Source organism: Lathamus discolor, chromosome 13, assembly GCF_037157495.1.
Source record: "Lathamus discolor isolate bLatDis1 chromosome 13, bLatDis1.hap1, whole genome shotgun sequence".
NCBI classification, from domain to species: Eukaryota; Metazoa; Chordata; class Aves; order Psittaciformes; family Psittacidae; genus Lathamus; species Lathamus discolor.
Window position 1 is genome coordinate 2,749,705 of NC_088896.1, and position 23,733 is coordinate 2,773,437.

The 23,733-nt window shown below is 46.5% G+C and overlaps 1 protein-coding gene across 5 annotated transcripts in view; it reads left to right on the forward strand.

The window, feature by feature from the left end:
* Positions 1–23,733, forward strand: part of GAS7 (growth arrest specific 7) — a 96,749-nt gene that overhangs the window by 33,790 nt on the left and 39,226 nt on the right. For 3 of the 5 annotated variants that reach the window (XM_065693579.1, XM_065693581.1, XM_065693583.1), the window contains exons 2-5: positions 902–1,022; positions 18,041–18,112; positions 19,332–19,417; positions 22,089–22,142. In XM_065693579.1, the coding sequence (XP_065549651.1) occupies positions 902–1,022; positions 18,041–18,112; positions 19,332–19,417; positions 22,089–22,142 (333 nt within the window). The remainder of the gene's footprint in view (positions 1–901; positions 1,023–18,040; positions 18,113–19,331; positions 19,418–22,088; positions 22,143–23,733) is intronic. The other 2 variants (XM_065693580.1, XM_065693584.1) reach the window with 1 other exon arrangement.

A 23,733-nucleotide genomic window follows, 5' to 3' on the forward strand; every position in this document is an offset into this window, starting at 1 on the left:
CCAGTCTCACATCAAGCAGCTGCTGTAAATCCCAAGCTGCCAAGGACCCACCAGAGCTACTGTGAATCAGGAAACAGTGCAGGGGATGCAGTGTAATGGCACCATTGCTTGCACTTCAGCTTCACCTTTTTATTTTCGTTGCACCCTGAGCCTGCACTGAGGTGAGAAGATGTACAGCCAAGGTGGCACCTGAACCCAGGCCGCAGTTCTGTGTGTGCCTGGAGAGCAGGCAACAGCATGACCCTCATCTCCTGCTGTTCTAATGATCTGGATCACTCCTAGCAACCTGACTCCTTGTGATCCTGTATCTGGATGATATGGATCCAGATTGTATCTAGATCAGTAATGGATGCATTGATAATTTCAAGCATTATTAGTATATAATCAGCATGCTGATAAATCCACTTCAGCACACTGCTCCCGTAGACAACATGACTTTGTAGTGTTTCTTCTTAAAACGTCTGAAGGTGGTGGTGTCCCTGTAAATTAAATTGGGGCAGCACCTCCATGACCAAGTGCTTTGACCCACCATTATATCCACATGAAATCAGATGAGTGCCAGATGCATGCCTTTCTTTCCCAGGCACTTATTTTACACTTAGCATTTTACTGCATAGAGAGGAATTTTCATAGTCAGCTCCAGGTGCCATGGGACATTAAATACAGATGGGTTTAATTTCTCTCCTAAAGGATGTTCTGTGTAGCCAGGGCTCTGAGGGAAGGTTTCTTCATGTTCTGGACAAAGCTAGGACAGATGAGAGGAGAAATGGACTAAAAGTCTTTGGATGCGTTGCAATCTCTAGAATGCCAGACCACATGCTCCCTTTCCAGATTGTGTCTGGTTAGATTTTACATTATCTAGGTATTGATTTAATAGGTTGGGGTTTTTCTCTTTTCTCAGCAGAAACCCAGAAAAGCAACTCCTCAGGCAGAAGACACCTTGAATGGCCATCTTCCCCCCGGCTGGCAGAGCTATATGTCACCCCAGGGACGAAGGTACTATGTGAACACCTTCACGAATGGTAAGTGGGGGTGGAGGCTCCCATAAATGTGTCTCTCTACCAGTACAGATCTGTTGTAGGAAATAGGCTCTGAAGTTGATTTTGATGACAAAGTTGGCCCCGAGTCAAAGGAGTTAATATGACCCTGTCACCATATGAAAGACCATAATTATAAGAGGATTTAGTATTCTGATCGTCTGTCATCTTAATCCCGACCATTAGAAGACATCTGAAGCTTTTACAGAAGATAAGAGAATGTAAAGTAGAAACACCCCTGCCATAAATGTTTTAGAATATAAACCACTGTTAAGTGTATATTTTTTACTACATTCCTTATTTCCTTTTGCTTTAGCTGGAGGTCTGTGTGTCTGTATATGTGCATGTTTGTAGAAAGTTTGGTAGAATGTCAGGTATCACTAAAGCATTGCTAGGGGAAAGCAGAAAGAGTTAATTGAAAAGGTGTTTGGTCAGGGTCAGATTGCCCATGGAGACAAAGGAAGAAAACCACCCTATTTTGGGATGTCAAAGACAGAATTTCCAGTATATATTTGTGTGGTTTATTCACTGTCGTGCTAGTAGAGAAGCAGGCTTAACTAACGATCTTATCAGCTGCTGAAGACCTGTCAGACTGGTACCACCCCCAGCTTACCTAAGTGTACCTACTTTTCTCATCATGACCTCACAGCAGCATTGCAAAACAGGGACTTGTGACCAGCAAAACCAGATTGCTTTAGCAAAAAGAATGACAGAATGACAAAGGAGGCGAGGATAGCAAGAGTTCATGTTGCTCATAACGGAGTCAAAACCATCAGGGATGACCACTGGCATTCCATTATCTGACTCATTGTGAATGCAAGGAGGGCCATGGGCTGTCACAATGTGCCTCATGGTCCGTTAAGGGGCTGATATTTTATTGCAGAAGGCTTTGGCTTAAAACTTGGCCAAATAATGATTTACTTGAGTTTTATGCACTGACATCTCATAGCACCCTCCAGGAGGTACATTACCATGAAACACTGCCTTCATTTTCAAGCACAGCCTGCTCTGGCTCATGAGCAGCACCCCCTGCATGGCTGGGGAGATCAGCAGGAGTTAGATATCCTGTCCCCACTGCAGGTCAGAGGTAGGCAAGGAGGTGATTAAACTCAGTGCTGAGCCAATATGGTGGTGGACTTACTCACATGCACTGGGTTGAGCTCGGATAAAACCAGAAAGAAGCAGAGCCTGGTTTTCATGTGATAAAACTCTTCATTTGCAGTCTCCATAAAGTCAGTGCAGCATGCAAAGCTTGCTGTCTTACAGTGGGATTGAACCTTGACTCTCAGGAAGTATTGTTTGGCTTTGAGCCATACGATAAATCGAAGACAGTATGCCTAAAGCTGCATTCCCCATCTTTCCTATGGTAGAGCTGCATTAGCCTGGATAATGTTTATTAGATGCTCATAGACTGGACAGCTCACTTGAGTGCACCTTCTGCCTTGTCTCAACTGCTTATTTGTCCTGTCACTGCTGCAGTGCTGCTGGGAGTTTCATGATGAACACTGGCAGTGTTTGTTATGGGGACATGGTGCCAGCACACATCCCTCTGTGGCTGGTGTGTCTAGGTGGTTTAATTGTGGCTTTTTTCCACTTCTGTCTTTCTCAAGCATCTGCACCTGCTTTGCTGGAACTAGCTGTTGTTAATACATCATTTTATTAGAATTGTACATTAACATAGCTGCACTGGAAGGTGAGTTTGAGGTAACTTGGGTAACAGCAAGGCCCTGTTCACTGAAGATTATGGTTTCAGTTGTGGGACCTCAGCCCTCCCAGGGCCTTCTGCTGTGTGGAGTAGGTGGAGAGCTGGCACCAAAGGGCTGGACCTTCCAATATGCAACAAAACAGTGGGACACAGACTTGGACTGTAAGGTTTTCAAGGGTCTTGTTACACTGGGCTACACCGACAAGTGAGTTTGTCTACTCCTTCATTTAGAACCTTCTGACAGAGAGCTGTGGAAAAACCACAACTACACTGTGGGTTTTCCTTCAGGGCTGATGTTAGGTAGCAAATGTAGCACTGTGGTTTTGGTTGAACAGCACTCTGCAAGGTCTCCTATAGCCTGAAGCCCACAAATTCGTGTTCTTGCTTTACACATGTAACACATCTCTCTTAGGCATTGCTATCATTCATCCTCCCTTTGGTCATCCCTTCCATCATGTGTCTCGTGTGCATGTGGGTAGAAGACAGACATTTATCTCAGCCTAATGGTAAGCATATGTGGAAGCTCCAGGCATCGAGTTCATTGTCTGTTCTTATAAATGTCAGATCTGGACATCCAAGGAGTGGCATGTCCTTTTCTTGGAGCACTCCAGCTGTCCTGTGTGCCCAACCAGTTGCCCTGTCAGTCAGTGAGAGGCATATCCCAGTGTGTGGGGTGAGTATGCACCAAGCCCAGGGCTGTGGCTGAGCCCTGCATGGGATAAGAGCACAAGAGAGCATCCTGTTGACCCACTCTGGGTCCTTGCTAGCACCCACCACCTTTCTGAAGATGAGTGCTAGCAAAAGCAGGGCTTCTTGTCAGGTTCGTGGCAGTTTTAGCACTTCCATCACTGACAAGCAGTGGTGGGAAGAGGTGTGTGCCCTCTCCTATGGTAGAGTTGTGGCTAAACATTTATACATCCTCCAGGCAGGGCAGGTGTGTGAGCAGAGATGCCAAAGGCAGCTCACTTGCAGGTCCTAAAAGCAGCAAAGGCAGTTTGAAAGCAGGCTGGATAGAAAACAAACTAAAGGGAAAGGGGATCACAGATAAATTACAGCAAGATGGTGCAAAACTGCTTGGCAGGTCATACTTAGAGCATGGTAATCAATGGTCCCTTGTCAAAGGGAAGTTTGCATGAAGGAAATCCTGCAGGGATGTGCCTGAGGTATCGTTCTAGTCTGTATTTCCAGTAATGAATGGCATGTTGACATTGAGAGCACTTATTCAAACAGCCTATTTGAACTGAAGCTGGGAGAGAACATGGTGTGCTGCACAGAACAGGCTCAGAATTAACAAGCCTCCTGCAGCTGAGGGCATGCTGGAAGACTGGGATGCTGTTCAGTAAAAATGCACTTAAGATTGAAGAGTTAATCTGAAATAATTAAGTGACAAAGACAGATGAAGGAGCAGTTTACAGACAAAGACGTAGGGGCTCTGGAGGATCTAAAACTTGAGTGTGAGCCAGCAGTGTTGTCCTAGAATACAAACAAGCAGCATTTTCCATTGTATAAATACGAATGTTGTCTGGGAGGCATGAGTAAGTCTCCAACTTTACAAGGAAATTATAAAGTCTCAGCTGGAATATTTTATCTTGTTTGGACTTTACACTTCAGGAAAGATGTGAGCCAGTTGGATAAAGTCCAGAAGAGAGTAGCAAGAATGATGGGAGATGTATAAAACATGGCCTGTGGGCAAATATTAGAGATTGGGTCTGTCTGCCCTAAGAAAGCAAAGTGGGGACATGAAAGTAGGCTTCAAATGCATAAAATGCTGTTGCAGAGAAGACTGTTTGCCGCGCCTGTCATCACTAGAAACACAGTAACACACTTCAGTTGCAATGGGGACAACTAACTCTTCCTAGCTCTCTTAAGATAGTAAAGTGTGGGAGTAGGGAGTTGCCAGGGAGTCCATATCACTGGAGGTCTCTAAGAGCAGGTTACACAAAACAATGAAGTCACGTTGGCCTTGTTTTGGGACACAGCAGGGACAAAATGACTTCCTGAAATCCCTGTCAGGCCTGTTCTTGCAGTCTGTAAAGCCTAACCTATATGAAAAATATTTATCAATGCAGAGGATGACAAATGCCTGAGACTCACATGGGAGTTGTTCTTTATTTGGTGTCTTTTTGTTTCCCCAATTTTATGTACATCACATCTAACTTAGCTGCTGTCACTCAGCTGCTGCTTTGCTTTTTCTGGTCTTCTAAGTCAAAGAATCTTGATATGAGTTCAGAGGAAGGTTCCTCTGAATATGTAAATCAATGAATAAATATCCCCACTGTGCTTTGAGGTAGATCCTGCTTCTCCCTGGACAGTCCTGCCCTCCTGCTCCCTAGGGAAAGGCAGGATTAGCCAGCAATGCACAGGGCGGCAGCAGCCGGTGGGCTCCACACTATGCAATCTGCTGGAATGGAAGCAAGGAGGGGACATGGCCTTTGAAGAAGGTCAGCAAGCAAAAATTATACAAGTTTTGGTGCTGTGGGGCTCTGTGCTGCTCCTCAGCTGAACCATTGGTGTAGCTCTTCTCCTGAAAACAGGAGGTATTAAGGTGACCAGCCCATCCAACATCAGCCTTTCTGAACTTGCTTGGCACTGCCACATCTCTGCTCCACCAGTTGCTTCCCTTCTCACATGTTGCAGAAGCCTTTTTCTCTTGGATTAAGTAGTTTTTTTTCTCTTGGTGCTTGAGCTGTTCAGAGATGAGAACTCACGTATGCATTCCCATTCCCGGGGAGGGGAAATGGGATTGGAGAGCAAGCAACATCTTGATTCTTCTGAGCTTTCAAAATACAATAGAACTCTCCCCTCCTTGTGAGGCATTAATATCATGGCCAGTTGTTTCCAGTGGCGAGCATCCTTCTACATGGTGGTTACCTGCCTGTGCTATCCAACATCTTATCTGACCATAATAGTATTTCCACCATGCATATTGTTTTGTCGTCTAAGTGACTTTACATGAAAAACACAAGGAAATTGGTTCAAAACTGAAAAGAAATAGAATTTATGAGACAGTGTTCTTATGTGGAAAAAAAGGTCTTAGAAATATCTGTAATGAAGGAATTGGGGTGACTCTGTTGGGAATAAACAGATTTGCACAGCCAACAAAGACAGCACATTCCTGTCTATCTCCACTTGATAGCTCACCAGATAAACTATCCACATATATCATCTTTTGAAACTGGTTGGACTCAATCCTGAAACCATTTCTAAAGCCTCTGACCTGTAAAAGGTCTGCAGAATGAAGCCCAAGAGAATTTCAATATACCTAAAATCTGTTTTCACAGTATGGCCTGCTATAGGAAGCTTTGAGTCTGCACCAGTTACATTGCAGTCAGGATGCCTGCTACCTAACTTGTGCAACATCTACAGACATCCAAGCTTGTCATAACAAAACATAAGAAAGAGGACAGAGAAGAGAGACAGCAAGCCACTCTAAAATACCTGGAAGACCCTTCTCTGTAGCTGTCATGGTCCTTACTTTGCATCATTAACTCTGCAAGGAGTCCTGTGCTGCCTGGAAGGACAGTCAGGATACATCTCCTGGGGTCCGAAGGACTTCAAGTGCATGTTTGTGCTGTTTATAATCAGCAAGCAAGGTAATAAGCTGGAAGGAAGTGTGTGTGCAAAGGAGTGCCCATCAGAGTCCGCAGCACTGACTGGCCTCTAGGATGTTTCACCACCCCTATCGCTGTCTGAGCAGGGCAGAGTCTGATTCACCTGACAAGGTACCATCCAGTGGGTGGACAACTCCATTTAAATGGGATCTTCTAGTCTCACCATTTATCCATGAAAGGAAATAATTACCTTTACCTCCCTTTTGTCTTTCTGAAGTAGGTGTCAGGAATAGCTTAGGTGAGCTACACCCTGGAAGTGCCAATCTTTTTTTATTGACTCTAAGGAGAGCTTCAATGACAACCCTGACTCCACAGACAGGTAAAACTGGCTGCAGTGAATCTCACCAGAGACCTAAGTTTGCAGCCTAGAACTGAAAGGGAACTTAAAAAATGTCCTCACTTCTCTTTTATGGGATGATCCGGGGCTGGAGCACCTCCCATATGGATTCAGGCTGAGAACATTGAGGCTGTTCGGTCTGGAGAAGAGAAGCTGCGTGGAGACCTCAGAGCAGTTTCCAGTGTCTGACAGGGGCCTGTAAGGATGCTAGAGGGACTCTTCATCAGCGACTGTAGTGATAGAACAAGGGGTGATGGGTTCAAACTGAAACAGGGGAGATTTAGGTTAGATATAAAGAAGTTCTTCCTTGTGAGGGTGCTGAGGAGCTGGCACAAGGCACCCAGAGAAGCTGTGGCTGCCCCGTCCCTGGCAATGTTCAAGGCCAGGTAGGACAGGACTTGGAGCAATATGGTCTAGTGTGCGGTGTCCCTGCCTGTAGCAGGGGGTTGGAACCGGATTATCTTAAGGTCCTTTCCAACCCAAACCGTTCTATGATTCTACAATTACTGCCCCTTACTACTCCTATAGCAGAATGCAGCCGTGATGCAGCAGAATGCAGCAGGCACAGACAGGGTTGCACAGTGAAATAGCCTCTTCCCATCAGGTCCTATAGTGTGAGCACACCTCCCTTCACACCCAGCATATCTGCCCTGGCTTTCTTCCCCAGCAGCGCGTAGGATACACAGCACATCTGTAAAATGCCGCACCCCATTTCTACACTTCATTCCTACAGCTGTTGCAAACACCCCGGCGTGCTCACACATGCACACACACACACACATCTGCACAGGTGCTCGTGCTTCAGAGGGACAGCACTTTGGGGGAGATTCAGTGTCTGAAAGGCTGCAGTATGCCTGGGGATTACTCGGGTAACAGGAGCTGGAAGGCCAGGCCAAGAGCTCTGCAAACCAGAGCAGGGCAAAAATGTTTATCCAGGGGCAGGAAGCCTTGACAGGTTCAGGAAACATCAGAAATACGACCTGTTGGCACAGGAATGGTTGCAGAAAGAAATATGTCTTTAGATACCTTCATTGCACAAGTGGCTGGCAGGAAGGCAGTGGAAAGGAAAGGCAGGATCTGCAAGTACAGCTTCAGGGGTGTCTCAGGAGGAGAACACCTTCCGCATAGCAGACTTTGCCTCATACAAGGTAGCCAAAGCATGTGGCTTAGAGCTGGGCAGAGTGCAGCTCAGTGTTACAGAGCGGTAAGCCCCAGAGTTTTTCTGTGTGCTGGAAACTACTGTGTCAGAGCTGAAAAAAAAACCCTTCATTTATGTGTGCAGTACTTGCAGGTTTTATTCAGCAGAGGAGAAACCTTTCTGCTGTCAGAGCAACAAATGGGAGACCAGGGGTTACCCTGAGAAATAACTCTTTGAGGTTTAACAAGGCTTTACCTCAGCAAACAGTGGTGGGCTCCATCCTTTGTCCATCTGCATTCCTTGGGTTCATGGGTCAGCCCTGGTGTCAACCTGCAGGGAGACACATGAAATAAGGTCTCCAGAAACTGCCAGTTACCTTGTGGCCTTCATGTTCCAAGTGAGCTGGCTCAAGCACCAGCTTGACACATCTCCCATTGCTTTATGCACCCTCCTCCATCTGTGTGAGGGTTGTTGTGTGTGGCATCACTGAAGTAAAGCAGTGTTTATGTGAGGTGCTGTAGACCTCTGCCAGACCCTCAGGGCCTGTGTCCACTTCACCACGCAGCTGAGATTGCCTGTACAGGGATGTCCCTGCCTATTCCCTTCCCAAGACAGTTACCACTGCAGCAAGTCAGCAAGATCAGTCATTTTGCTGGAAATTCAGGAAATAAATGTCCCCAGTAGGTCTGGGTTGCAAAATCACTATGTGAAGCTTTCAAAACCTTTAATGTACATGAGCTGATGGGGAGACTGAATAGGAAGAAACCCTGTCTGGAAGACAGGGCAGAGTGTGCTGACACTTCCATTCACCTCTGAGCACATCCGGACAAGCTGTGGGTCTTTTGGAGGCAGGTGCAATTAAGATGAAGTAATTTCTGCTCTGGATCTCTCCTACCCTGACAGTCCCTGTGAAATAATGAAGGGTATTTTACTTGCTGCTGGTCTGGGGGGGTTGGCAACAGGCTTCTAGCTGGAGTTTCTAGAGCCCAAAGCAAGGAAAATAGCACTGCTCTTCCCACTTGCATTGCTTTACAATGCTTCATATTTGGCTCAGGCATCAGGATCACTGATACCATGCCTGCAACTTCATGCAGCTTACTACAGCGGAGCCTCTCCCCTTTCCCAGGATTACATGTGCCCAGAATGCACAGCTACTCTGTGGTTAGCCGTGGAGTTGCTCTGTGCCTGTGGGAGTGGTTTACAACTCTGTGTGGGTGGTAGATTCAGCAGGAAAATATTTGATTATGCTGAAGAAATCCTGTGATGTGCTGCAGCTGTAATACCTCTTGCATTAGTCAAACAATAGCACACCAGCTACCTTGCCCATCACGTTAAAGATGACTTATATACTTCTGACACAAGCGTGTGTGTGGCGTGCTGCCGTCCTGCATTCTCAGCTGAGGTCAGCCTTACATGGTGTGTCCTTATTTCCAGGCTTTTCTTGTTTGTGGTGTTGTGTTCTGCCCATTTACTAAATGGCTTTTTGTCTCCTGGAAAGCAGGAATTCTGCTTTCACATTACCTCAGTCCTAATCAAGGTCCATATAGTCTCATGGTCACAAACATCATTAGTAGAATGCCACCTGCAACAGCAAGGGTTGGGGCAGGGACTGAAATGTGTAGCTGCAAGCTGTGACAGGAATCTCAAGTCCAGCACTTCTGAGTTTTAGGAACATTTTCTTGATCTGCCTGGAAAAAATACGTATTACTTAGTGTCCTCCTTGTACCACCAGCCATCTTTCCTGTTTTTGTGCCCTGAGCACCCTTTCCTGCTTACTTTGATTTACCCTTCACCTTTCTTTCACTAATGCTCCTAACTCCAAGCAAGTTTCTGATCCAGCTGTGCAACCACTTCAACCTGCAGCCTGCCCACTGACCCCAGGAAGAGCAGAAACAACAGATTGTGCTTTTCTAGGTGGCACTCAAACAATAGGTGAAAATTCAGTGCCGTAAATGCATTGCATTTCCCTCACAAACCCAGTGCTTAGGGACCTTCAGCATCCTGTGGCTAGTGAGCAACCGGGTCCTTTCCATCCAGCATGGTGTTGTCTTTGTCTTGCAGGTAAATTTCCCAGCACCAAAACAGTATCTACTAAAAAAGCATCCTGATCTGAGGGGTTGATCACTGACATGTCTAAGCCCCACTGGAAACCACAGCTGGAAACTCCAACAACCTAATCCTCCTTGTGCTTTGCCCATGGATTGTTGTCATGAGCAGTACCTGGCACAACATGGGCAGAGCAACCTGGTGTAGTGGAAGGTATCCCTGCCTGTGGCAGGGGATTGGAACTGGATGAGCTTTAAGGTCCCTTCCAACCCAACCCAATTCTATTGAGTCTGTAAAACATGGCAACAGTGGTTGTGGTCATCTTGTATGTGACACCTTTGTGATTAGGACACTCACCAGGTCAGAGAATACCCATGGAAACTCAAAGGGACTTCTGTGTGTTTTGATGTTCTCCTAAAATTCATCATTCGCTACATTTATGTCTCATAGCTTCTGTGGAATGCCAGAGCTGAGAGCACTGTAACATTAGTATGTTGCAAGATCAACTATTCTTTCCACAGACATACAATTTTTGAGCATTGTAAGCACATAAAAAGGATTAAAGCAATTAAGAAGCACCAGGTACAGTAAGCACCAGCTTACTGCACCATTGTAAGCTAGACCTTAATCAAGAATATAAAAGCAATTTTAATAATGCTTGGTAAATGGAGGATGACAACAGATGAAGTAGGAGAATTTCCTACCCTGTGATCACACAGAGATATCTGCACTTTCAGTGGTGCTGCTGTGAGTGGGGAAAAGAACAGGGTAAATACAGAGAATGGCTAATTCTCCAGAGGAAATGGATATGAGGTCTATCCTGGCAGCCCAGGCACAGCCTGGAATGAATTTGGCTAAGGGTGCCACTAAGGCTATTGGTAAATTAGTAATTTTGGAACTTTACCTCCAACCTTTACCAAATCTCAAACTTTATTTTCAGAGAATAAACCAGGTTTATTTTATCTTTGCTTGATTAGAAAGCAACCTCAAAGTGAGCTGAAAACAATCCATTTCTTTAAAGCAGGTGACTCAGTAGTTCATTTAAATGGGTATGTTCTCAGAGTTCCTGTCAGCACACCCTGTCCCATCCCTGAGATCCAGAGTACACATATCAGCCGGAGGATCAACAGTCAGATGCATTAGAGGGGCTCTATACTTGAAGACAACCAGGACTGCAGTGCTGGAAGGCAGTGAGGCAGTTCACCACTTGAGACAATCCTTGCCTCTTTTGAAGTACTTGCTGAACCTGAATAGAGAGAGCAGTGGATGAAAGGAATATAACCATGACCTGCTGTAGTACTTCCCCTGCCTGATATTTTTCCATCTCTCTGAGTCAGTTAAGGAGCTTGGAAGGATTTAGTCTGTGGGTTGAGGTTTTTGTTTCATTTCTCACCAGCTACAGTCAACACCTGCTCCAACTAAACTTATGAACTGTAGCTCCAATAGTGAGCCATCTGTGGAGACACCAAAGAGGTATCAAACATTTTTATTATATATTTTGTCTTGTACATATAAAACTTTTTAATGACAGTTTAAACCCCTCTGATACAGGATGCTCAGCTAAAGGGTGATAAGGAAACCTGCTCTGGTAAAGTGGCCTAAAACCTAGAAAAACCAAGTGTGTCTCAGACAGTGCTGGAAATAGCATTATTATCACTGCTAAGCCTGCAGTGAAGGGCTCAGTTTTGTTGCACAGTGTTTGCAAAAGGAGGGGCATGGTACAGTTCCCTGTGCTCATTTTGAGAGATCAAGTAAGGACTATTGTCAGCAGCTTTTCCCATGCTGTTGAGGTAGTGATAAGCACCTCTATCCTCAACACATGGACAAAAGATTTCAAGAACTCTTGGATGGTGCCTGTATCCATGGCGCTAATTTGGGACTGAGGATATGGCAGCCTTAGAAGATTTGAATTGAACTGCCTGTGGAATGGAGCTGGATTTCAGTTCTGACATGGCGGCGCTTGCTGAAGTAGTTCATGTACTACGTGGTGCTCTGCTTACAGCACTTGTGAGATTAAATCTCCTGTTCCATGCAGGTGCAGAGAGATTTGCATCTGTCACTTCTGCTGCCTCTCTTGTCTCTCTTCATGATGAGCATGAAGCAAAGGTCAGGGTCCTGGGAGGCCCATGGAGGAGTGTGACCTTGCACTGCAATGGGAAGACTACCATGTGAAGGACCACGTTGCAGTTCAGAGGCTCATGCATGGACTGGTTGTTTGGGCCTTTGGAGGTGATATTGCTATAGGTGACCCATAGGATCCTCTCTGCAGGGGTCACTAGATGAAAATGTTGGAGCATAAAGATGAAAGAGCTGTTGTGCTGAATCAGAACAGTCCTCACACTCTGCAGGAGTTCAGGAGGGGAGAGCAGGATAGTTCTTCCTAGCCTGGAGTTAGTTCTTTAGACCTCATCATTCCAATGAAACAAAATCTTGTGCTACAGAATAGGAGGAAAACATTTTCCTTGTACTCTCATTCACCTATTCATTGCTTCTGAAGTTCTGAATGGTTTACTCCAGTCTCAGGGCATTGCAAGTGATTTCCCCTCCTTACATGCACAAGCCCACACTCCCCCTGACTTTCCTTTAGGCTGTTTTCTCCCACACACAATACCATGAAATTAAGTGCCATGAAACCCTTTCTGATTCATCACAAATGTGGGGAAGATCTTAGTCAGGAAGGGGAGATAAGGTGTGAAAGCACTGAAAGCACTTTGTTTCCGGCTGCTGAGGTTTCCTTCCAGCAAAGCCAGCTTCAAACAGCCTGGAGGCTTGGACTGGGGACTGCAGTATTGAGCTCTTAAAGGAAAACCTTTTTCCAAAGCAGCGCTGTTTGTACTCTCTTCGGCTCACAGGTCCAACCAATCTTTGCACTGTTAGGAGCCAGGGGCAGGTTGCAAACCTTGCTAAAAGCCTAGAAAGATGCAGGGGAGCAGCAAAGGAAGGACAAGAGATTAGCAAACTGTCTGCACATAGGGGTGGTTCCTACACGCCATTGGCAAAAGCAAAGTGAATCCAAAACCAATGAGGTAAGACTGCGGGGCCTGTTCTACCCTAGTGCAAAAATCACTTCTAATTCTTCATGTTTTAATAGTTTGGGTGCAGCTCTGTGGAAAGAGGCCTGGTGGACAAGCTCAATAGGAGCGAAGAATGTGCTGCTGCAACAAAGAAAGCCAGCAGGATGCTGGGGAACATCAACAAGGGCATCACCAGCAGATATAAAGATGTCATTGCCCCACTGTACTCTGCTCTTGCCAGGCCACAGCTGGAATACTGTGTTCAGTTTTGGTTCCTGCTATACAAAAAAGATGTGGATGGGCTGGAGAGGATCTAGAGAAGGGCCACAAAGATGGTCAAAAGACTGGAAAGCCGTATCAGTAAAGGCTGAGAGAACTGGATTTGTGTCACTGTGTTCCAGTATTTAAAAGATGTTTACAAAGAAGATGGAGACTCTTTTTACAAGGACTCACAAGGAAAAGACAGGGATAATGTCCTATTAATAATATAATGTATCACACAGGTTACTCCTGGTGAGATTCTGATTGGACACAATAGGAAAATTTTTCACCATGAGAACAGTCAGCCAGTGGAGTAATCTCCCCAGGGAAGTGGTGCATGTCCCAGCACCGGACACTGTTAAGATTCAGCTGGACAGGGTGCTGGGAACCTTTTCTAGGTCATGCTTTGCCTGGAAAGGTTGGACCAGATGATCCATGGGGTCCCTTCCAACCTGGTATTCTGTGAGTCTATGATCCATATCAGTGACTGATGCAGCCTGCACAGCTTCACATTATTCAGGGCAGTAACTGGGTTTATAGCTGCTCAGCATAAGAGATCTGTTAAAATCAAGCCAAACTCCAAACCTATTTATAAAGACATGAGCTAGCACCAGCACAGGTGCTGTAGGAGTGACAAGTTGTAGCTGCTACAGATCCTTTGGACCAGGGAAAGTTACTGCACACTAAGCAGACCCAGAGGTCCTCTGGCTTGCTCTGCTGTATTCTCATAGTTTGGCCGATGAAACTATGGAGCATTTAGTTCCTAAAATAGCACTACATATGACAGAATGCAGAGGTACTAAATCCAGTCCTGTAAGCAATATAAGCACACTGAGGAGGGATTATGCTAGATGTTAAAGCCCTGATGTTTGGCTGATGTGGTAAGTTCAGACTAGAAAGCAGCTGCTTTGACCTCAGAGTGCTGCTAGATCATGGAGAAGGGACACCACATTCCTTCTTCAGCTGCTACAACTTTGATCACAAAAATCATCAGCATTCAGACCTCCTCAGAAGCTGTGTTTCTTGACTGACATGCTGTCCCAGAGTGTGTGGCTCTCTGAAGGCCTGACACATCATGTTATTTCTCATTCTGCCAAACAGATGCAAAATGAACTTTTTTTTCCCCCAAACACCCCAGGTTTCCGCTTTCCTTTGGGAGGAAATGTTTAACCACATCTGTGAAAGCCCTCTTTGGTTCTGTTGGCACGCAGAGCTTGGGTATTGTAACTGTTTTTCCTCTCACTACGTCATTTCAGTTTGAACAAGTGCTTTCTACTGCCTTGCTGTACAGTAACTAATTTCATAGAATAATAGCTTCATAGAATCACAGCCTGGTTTGGCTGTGAAGGAACAGCCAAAGCTGTCCCAGTGAAGGGACCTTAAAGCTCATCCAGTTCCAACCCCCTGCCATAGGTAGGGACACCTTCCACTAGACAAGATTGCTCCAAAGCCCCTTGGGTATCTCCCAGGGCTGCAGGACTCTTTTTGTTCCTAAACCACCTTCACAGTCCAGAGAGTGACAAGGAAACTACTGATTATTCCATCCCTTCATTTGTGAAATTGAATAATGAACATGTGGCTGATAATGGAGAACAGAACTTGTAGATGTTGGCCTGCCAGTACTAAAATACACTCTCAAAGAGTGAAAGCTTTTAGCCTGACTCTAACATCCTCTCTGGAAGATTGTGTGGGATATAAAATCTAGCCTGATATTGAATCTATTCTTAATAGTACTGATCATTATTTTACCACGTTTACAGGTAGTTTTCAGATTTTCCAAGCATGAGGATCAAAGACTGCATTTAGTACACCAATACAAGACTCTGTCATGGATGTATTAAGCAGGGTGTTATCTCTCACTAAGCCTTTTCTGTGTAGTTCTGAAAAACAGTCACCCCCCTTCCGCATTCATTCTGATCATGACTGAGCTGAAGAGAAATTTGTGATGTTACTATCTTGGTAAATTTAGTTGCTTCCAGTAGAGGGCATTACAGCAGTGCAGTCCTGATGGAGCTTGGTTCCTATCCCTACTTCGGCTGCAGGAACAATCCCTATTTTACTATGTGCACAGAAGTGGAGGTTTTTTTCTCCTAGCACTCAAAGTAAATGGGTTTAAAACACTCGTATTCTTTTCATTTCCTACCCAATAAAAGATTTTATTTCCTTGTAGACGAAACCCTTATTGACACAGTTTAGTGGTGAACTTGGCAGCACTGGGGGAACGGCTGGACTTGATGAACTTGAAGGTCTTTTCCAACCTCTTTGATTTTATAATTCTATGAATTTTCAATGTGCATAACCCAACAATCACTTTATTTTAGAAAATTTGTCCATACACTGAGTGTTTTGGGTTGAATTCAGAAATATGCAAAGCACTGGGTGCTGCTCTTTCATGTATGAGATTTCTTCCTGCAAATTATGTATCTGGGCTTTCTGTTGGGCAGAGGGGAGTAATCAGTCACTTCACACCATCTTCACAGCAGCTAGCAGGCAAAGGAGAGATGAATTACAAGAAGCAGCTGGTTATTTTAACCAATTAATTACATATCTAATATATTTGCAAGGTTTTAAGTGCATTCTTTGTACAGTCTCAAAAATGCAAAAATATTGTTGAGGGATATTCTGGCATAAAAAGCCTCAAGCCAAATATGAAGGTAACTGTTTTTACTGCTAATGTCAAAGTCAGTTCTGATCAAAGTGTGTTACCCCACTGAGTGCATTTGGGCACAGCATAAGGGGACACCACAGCCCTTCCACATGGATCCCCAAAAGCCATTCTTTGAAGCGCTTGACTTGAAGTCAACTCATACTATTCAGTAATCAACAAGTTACATTACAAAAATAAATCATTACCAGAAACGTGGGCAGCATATTCTGTTGTTTACCTTTGCATTACAATAAATGTAAATTAGAATTTGTCTTTATTTAATCATGCAGTTGAGTATTTGAAGCCAAGACAAGCTGACTCACAAAAGACAACTCCTAGCATTTAATTTTCCTTCTATGTAGTTAAAATACATTCCAGTTCTTCCTCATTGACCTAGCATGGAATTTATTAGCTTGCTCCCCAACTCACAGAAAGATGAGTAAAATTTAAACATTTCCCCGTGATTCATCAAAGCTGCTTGTCCACCAGGTTTTGCACTTGCAAAGAAAATTCAGTGCTCAAAGTATTTTTCTTTGCAAGCAAAAGCAGGCTGTGGCCTGGGGAGAAGGGAAGAGAGGGGTAAGCAGGGAATATATCTCAAGTATCTGGACATCACAGGTGTAGGGGACGGAACCTTCCCCCATTTGGGATTTCCCAAAATGAGGAACCTAACACAACCCTTGAGGACATCAGTATGTGTATGTATGTGCATGAATATGTGTATAAAGATAGACAAAACAGTATTCCCTTCTTTACGTAATAGGCCTTTATTGGTTCTTGAAGCATGTTAGCATCCTGTTAGCATCACTCACGCAGGATAGAAGGCTTCATGTGCCCTGATGGAAGTGCTGGCTGCCAGCCCTAGGCTGTTATGCCCAAGGGTTCTCTCCTGCTCCAATACCACTTGAGAGAGATGCAGGATCTCAGTTTTGGCATGGTTGGATGGCTGTTGGTTGGGATTTTGAGAATGACAGTTTCAAATGAAGTGGCCTATATAAGCCTTTGACCGTAGTGATAGGACAAGGAGTGATGGGTTCAGACTTAAACAGGTGACATTTAGGTTAGATGTAAGAAAGAAATACTTTACAGTGAGGGTGCTGAGGCACTGGTACAGGGTGCCCAGAGAAGATGTGGCTGTTTCATCCCTGGCAGTGTTCAAGGCCAGGTTGAATGGGGCTTGGAGTAACCTGGTCTATTGCAATGTGCTCATGACAGGGGGTTGAAACTAGATGAGGCTTTAAGATCCCTTCTAAACCAAACCATTCTATGCTTCTATGATTACACTAACTTGCTTATTTTCTTATTTGATATTGGCAGTCAGTCAGTATTATTTATTTGGTTTGGTACCAGTATGTTTATTCAAAAGGGATGGTGGTTTGGGCTTTCTAGCTCAACTTCTGCAGAAGTCGCTGTTGTAACTCCACTGTCTGCTGTTTGCAGCTTTTACAAAGTTTTGCAATTAAATTGTCTGTATTCAGTGGTCAAAAATAATTTTCCATTTGCTGAGAAAATGAGCAGAATGGCTAAACTTCAGAGGAAACTTGAGAGAGGGAAAGCATCTTTTGAGTGTCAAAACTGATGTGACGTACATTTGCATATCCCAGCTGCTAAACAGCCCGAGTGGAAAGAAAAAGGAGATTTGCTAGGGAAATAGCTTTGTTGAGGGGAAAAAAATGTTATGGTGCTTGTATATGTCACTAAAACCACATCTCTTAGTCATTCACAGCTGCCTTTGATGCAGACAGCAGGAGCAAAGGCACTGCCACTGCTTGGTCCTTGTTCCCAGGGTCAGGGCCATGACTGGCTGTGCTGCAGCGACTGTGGCTGGGTAGGTCACGGTGTCCACAGTGGGCTGCAGGCAGGACTCTGGGCTGAGCTTGATTTAACTCAATCTGGAAAGGCTGTCATCGTGGCACCAGCTTACAGTGATATGTGCTATTGCTGTACCCCTGCTTTCTTGCTGAGCACAGCCCTAGGGCAGATCTGCACTGGAAGAACCAGTGATGCAGCTCCCAATCTGCTCTGTCTCCACCCATCCCAACTGGCTGACAAGGGAGCCAGGGCTGGGGAGCAACAGCAGAAAGAGATGGAAGGAAATGGGAAGTGCAGGCACCTTCCTCACACGGTGAGAACTTGGGTCAGAGAACACTGAGGGTCAGACCCATTTGTCTGTGTATAATACACGTAACTCTGGTGTGTGTTCAAGGCCTCTGTCACCCTTACACCGATGTTTCCCTTCAACAGAAACTACCTGGGAGCGGCCAAGCAGCGTGCCTGGGACTCCAAAGAGCCCTGTGTCACAGAAGAGTTCTGCAGGTACTGTTTGCTGCTGTGACTGACCAGTGCATTGGGTGAATCTGCTTCTCCACCACTCAGCAGAGCAAAGGAAAATGCTGCGATTATGTGAGAAGTGTATTTAATGTACATGGTCATGCAAGTGTAGCAGAATATGGGGGGTTTTCACTTCTGATACATCTTCTTGTCTGTTGTTCCCCTACTGATGCACCTTCTGGCTGGGTGTCTGAGGTGTTTGCTCAGAGCTGAGATCGCTTCTTCCTTGGAGCATGGAGGCAGATGGTGGCCCAGCAAGCCAGCAGGGCTGCTGGCTCTCAGTGGGAAGACAGGCTGCCTTTCCCAGTCCCACTTTCTGCTGGGGCAGGGGAAGCAAACAGCTCCAGCATGGGGTCCTCCACAAGCTGCAGGTGAATATCTGCTCCACTGTGGACCTCCATGGGCTGTAGATGGGTATCTGCTCCACTGTGGACCTCCATGGGTTGCAAGGGGACAGCCTGCCTCACCATGGGCTACACCACGGGCTGCAGGGGAACCTCTCCTCTGGTACCTGGAGCACCTCCTGCCCTTCTTCTGCACTGACCTTGGGGTCCACAGAGTTTTCTCTAACATATTCTTACTCCTCTCTCTGGCTGCAATTGCTGTTGTGCAGTTTCCCCCACGTTCTGAAATACGTGATCCCAGAGGTGCTACCACTGTCACTGATGGGCTTGGCCTTGGCCAGCAGCAGGTCACTCTCAGAGCCAGCTGGCATTGGCTCTATCAGACATGAGAGAAGCTTCTGGCACCTTCTTACAGAAGCCACCTATGTGCCTCCCCCCACTACCAAAACCTTGCCACACAAACCAAATACAACATACCCAACGTCTTCAAACACATAATTTTACCAAACAGTGATAGGGGAGCTGTTTTGAGTTTGGGCATCTCTTTTTCTTAGCTCTTTCCAGCTCAGTAACTCCTGTCATAACTGTTGATAAGAGCTTGCTGTGGATCCATGGGCTGAGCTTCTGCAGAGTCCAATTCTGGGGTCTTTCTGGATTGGAGCTAACACAACACATTGCCAGCTTGTTGGAATGGGGAGAAGCATCCGTAGTTTCTTAGCCAGGAGGCAGTGAGCACTGCTAATTCAAAAAAGACACTGATTTATATCTGTCTATTCAATTAGTGATTATAGGTTTTTAAATATGTATTTATTTATTTGCTACCAGCAGCAAGCCTGTTAACACTTCATCTGTTCTTACAGTGAATGGCTACTACATCTCTGGGACCCCAGTACACCAGCTCGACTCTGGTCATATGAGCCTCCGAAAAGCCAGTGGAGATCCACAGGTAAGTCTGGGGCAAAAGTTCAAACAGAGCTATCCATGGATACATGGGTCTCCACTTGAGTAATTTTGGAATATACCCAGGGCAGGAGGTCAAGAGACATTTTCTTTTTGGAACTGCCAGATCAGACCAGATTTGTTGCATCTAGAATAGTCAGTCTTTGTGTCCAGCTGGTGAAACAGTACAAAATGCCAAGATACTTGGGACTTTTTCATCCTATCACTGACACTTCAGTCGCTATTAACAACCCTACAAATTTTCTTGCCACTCCTTAAGAAACCTGGGCCTGTCTCCAGCACAGTTCTCTCTCTAGACTTGCACATCTGCCCATGTCTGTATCTCATTGTGTTTTCTTGCAGCTCCAGCTTTCCCTCCCAAAGACAGTATTCACAAAGAATTTGTCCGAAACTTGTTTCTCAATTACTTCATCCATTCCTGCATGTCCTCTTACAGGCCCTCCTTTGTGCCTGACATAGTGTGTGCCTCACCCATCTCATCACTGACCCGTGGACAGTCTCCCTGCCTGTTTGTCCAAGTTTTCAGTAAATATCCCTGCACTTTTTCTTGTACCACTTTGTGTCCTTGGGTGAGTCTTCCCCACCGGTCTGCAGATGCAGCACAGCGCCCTCCTCCAGCTTCTCCCATGAAACTCTTCATTCCCTGCCAAAACAACAGTTGAATAGCTGGTGGGTTGTACTCCTGTAGGGTTGTGCTTCCCTGCCCACTGGTAACCCTGATGGTACCAGACCTGAGTCCTCTTGCCTCATTTCTGTAGTAACTGACAGGTTCTTCTATGGGCAACTCCCAGTGAAATGATTTGTGTGCTGCTGCCATCCTGACTTGCGTTGCCTGTCGCTCTCAGCATCTCTCTAATGTTCCCTGTTTCTTGGTCTTAATTTTGTGTTGTCTGCCAACTGCCCCTCTTTGCCTCAACCCACTTTCTCCTAAGTAGCGGCCTTCAGCCTTGCCCTCATGTGTTCTATTGCAGCTAAGTTAGCATTTCTGGTTTTGCTTCCACACCAGTGAATTCATCTCCCATGACACAGTCCAGCACTTACTTTGGACTCCCTTCCACATCAAATACCTTGCACTGCCCGTGCTGCTTCTTCTCTGAGCAGTTCGCACAGGCTGGAGGTAGAGCATATAAAAAAAACCCATATAAAAAAAACCATGACAAAACTAGGTCAAAAGCATTTTAAAGCCTGGTGTAGTGTAGTGCATTGTCAGACACCCCTGTCCACACGTCTGCTGTGACTCCCTGAGAGAACCCAAATGAACGTGCAGGCTGTGCCTTCCTTTTAAAATAGCTGTGGTAAGCCTTTTGCAAAACATTCATTTCTCAAGGTATCTGGTTCACAGTGTTTTTGCAGTTGGTTCACTAGCCACATTAACTGACACCTCCAAAACTTCCTTTGTAGCAACATTTGCTACTTTCCATTTTTACAGTGCTGAGCCTGACTCATATTTATAGCCACCTTTTTGGACAAATTCACTTCTGAGCTACATGGGGAGCCCATTACCATGCACTGTTTTGCTCAGCTGCCTCAGCCATCAGACTGACAAAAATCCCTTTCATGACTTTCCTCATTTACTCTTAACAGCCTCTGTGATACTTTCTTTCCATTGCTCCTTTATTACAGTTTTTCTCAATTTGAAATCCTGGCTTCATTCCTGCTTTGAACCTATAACCAGTTTATGGCCGGCTGCATTAGCAGCAGCTCATGTCCGTGCCCACTCAGGAGCCTGCTCTTCCTGGGAGCTGGCTGCTTTTGTAGAAGAGTCCTTAGTAAGGAAAACATCTGACCATGAACTGCTGGTTGCAAGAAGCTGTTCTGTGCACCCTCAAACTCTCATACACTTTGGACAGTCCCTCTCCCATTTGCTTGTCTTGGGCCACCCCAAGCTGCTTCGCCTTGACTGCCTCCTTGTCTGTGCTTGGCACAGGCTGTCTCCTGCTGCAGAGCTGCTTCCAGGCATCCTCCAGGATGCTTTCTTAGGCCTGGGCAGCAGCCATCCTTCAGACAAACGCTGGCAAGATCCCTCAGGCACATTTCTTGGAAACAGGTCAAGGGGGGGAAAAGCCACGGCAGAGAACAACGCGGAGCTGTGCTGTGCTGGGCGCGGGGCCAGGCCTTGTTTACGGCTTCCTAGAGAGCAGCTGAACGCTCCCCGGCCAGGTTGTCACAACAGCCACGGCGGGAGCAGCAGCACAGCCCGGTCCCGGTGCAAGGCGCTCGGCCCAGGACGCGATGTGACCGGAGCTGGCCGCGGCTCTCGGGCTGTACCCGGAGGGACCGCGCTGGGGCGGGCGCTGCAGCAGCACGGCCCGCTCGGGACACGCTCACGCCGGGGGCCCCGCCGGGCCGGGGGCGCAGGGCGGGAGCTGCCGGAGCGGTCACTCCCCTCAGGGGCAGCGCCGCGGGACGGGGCCGCCCTGAGGGCTCGGCGGGCGGGCGGGCGGCGGGGCCGCCTCGCTCGGCAGCGCGCTCCGCCATTGGCCGCGCGGGTTGGCGGCGGCACCGCCTCCACTGCACCCCGAGCGGAGCTGAGCCGAGCCGAGCCGAACCGAACCGAGCCGATCCGATCCGCTGGGCCATGGGGTCCGCCTAGCTCCAGCCCCGCCATGCTGGGCTTCGAGAGCGGCCGTGACGATGTGCCCCGCTTGTCTCCACAGACCCCCGGCTCCCCGGCGGCGCCGCGGCGGCAGAGCAAGGAGAGCAGCCTGACGGTGAGTGCGCGGGGCGGCGGGGGCTTCGTGCCGGGGGGCGGCGGGCAGGGCCTTCACCGCGAGTGATTTTGGTGTGGGAACACTCCTAAGTGAGGATCCCCGGGGAGGCTCCGGGTTCTTCTGCCTGGACAGCATTCCAGTGTCGTTATCCCTTTGATCCCGGTGGATCTGGGATGAGCGGGAGGCAGGGGTAGACGCGTGTTCCAGAGGTCCCACGTAGGAAGCAGGCATCCTGAGGAAACTTCCCCGTGTGGTAACCCCCATCCGCAGCCTCTTGGGGAAACAGTCACGGGCCGGACTGTTGGACGGGTTGGCACAAATCTGAGGAGATGGGTCGTTGCCCTGCCAGGGCGGAATCTGTTCTTTTCCCAGCGAGGTGTCAGAAGGTGTTTTTCTGTGCCAGAGTGTCCAAGTGAAGGTTTATGATGGAGAAATCATCATAAAATAGTTTGGGTTGGAAGGGACCTTTAAAGCTCATCTCGTTCCAACCCCCTGCCCCAGGCAGGGACACCTTCCACCAGATATAGGTGAAGATTTTAAGTTTCAGTCTGAAGATAATCTTACATTTGCTTTTATTATTAGTAATTAAATATAGCTGACTCAATTAAAATGTTCTTCAGTAGCCTGTTTACTGACATTAATATCTTTTGTGTGCCTGGTGACCTCATCTAGACCCAGTTTGCACTTCTGGACTCCTCAGTGCAGGACAGATGTTTAAACACAGAAGGGAAATCAAAATAGGTTTATGAAAGTGGCTGGGAATAGAATAGTTTGTTTAAAAGGAAATAATAAAGAAGATAAATGAGCAGATAATAATAAAATAAATTGCAGCAATAAAGGAGAGGCGATAAACATGCTTATAGCTGCAAGCATTGGCAGGGTGTAAAATCCACAGGAACAAAAAGAGTAATGTAATGTTATACATCATTGTTAACTGTTATTACGTGGAGGAGGTTGTTGTCTATATTATCACACAGAGCCTGATTTATTTGTTGGTGGATTTGTGTTGGTGGGCACAATTCTGTGTGTTTCTGGTGAGAGGGATCAGTGTTTGGAAGGAGCATGTGTCAGAAGGAGCAAGTGCAGGTCAGTCATTGCTGTGTAGGTACAGTTTTATGGGGGAAGAATATCTTCAGCAGTTTGCTTGGTTATCAAAATCAGTTGTTACAAATGAAACGTGCTGTTACTGTTAGTGTACTGAGGGAGTGGTATGTCATGAAGCTGGTTTAGATTTGCAGTGCCCTGGGGAATTGGCTGCAGGGCTGTGGTGGCTGGGGCTGAAAACTTGTCCAAGCCACCTAATGCAGCCCCTGCCAACCCGGGTTGGAGGGGCAGGAGCAATCCATGGGCTGAACATCATGTCTAGATGGACTAGAGATGGTGGGTTGCAAGGTGCAGCAGAAGAGTGCCTGTGCTTCTGAAATACTTGCAGCTTGCAGGGCTGAGGACACAGGCTGTTCACTGAGGGTGCTTTTCACTGTTCGTATTTGCTGGCCCATGTGCCATCTGGTAGCATATGCAAAGCAAGAAACTGTTGTGTGTTATGTCAGGGTCACTGGGTGTGCATTTGTCCAGCAGAAGTCTCAAGCTT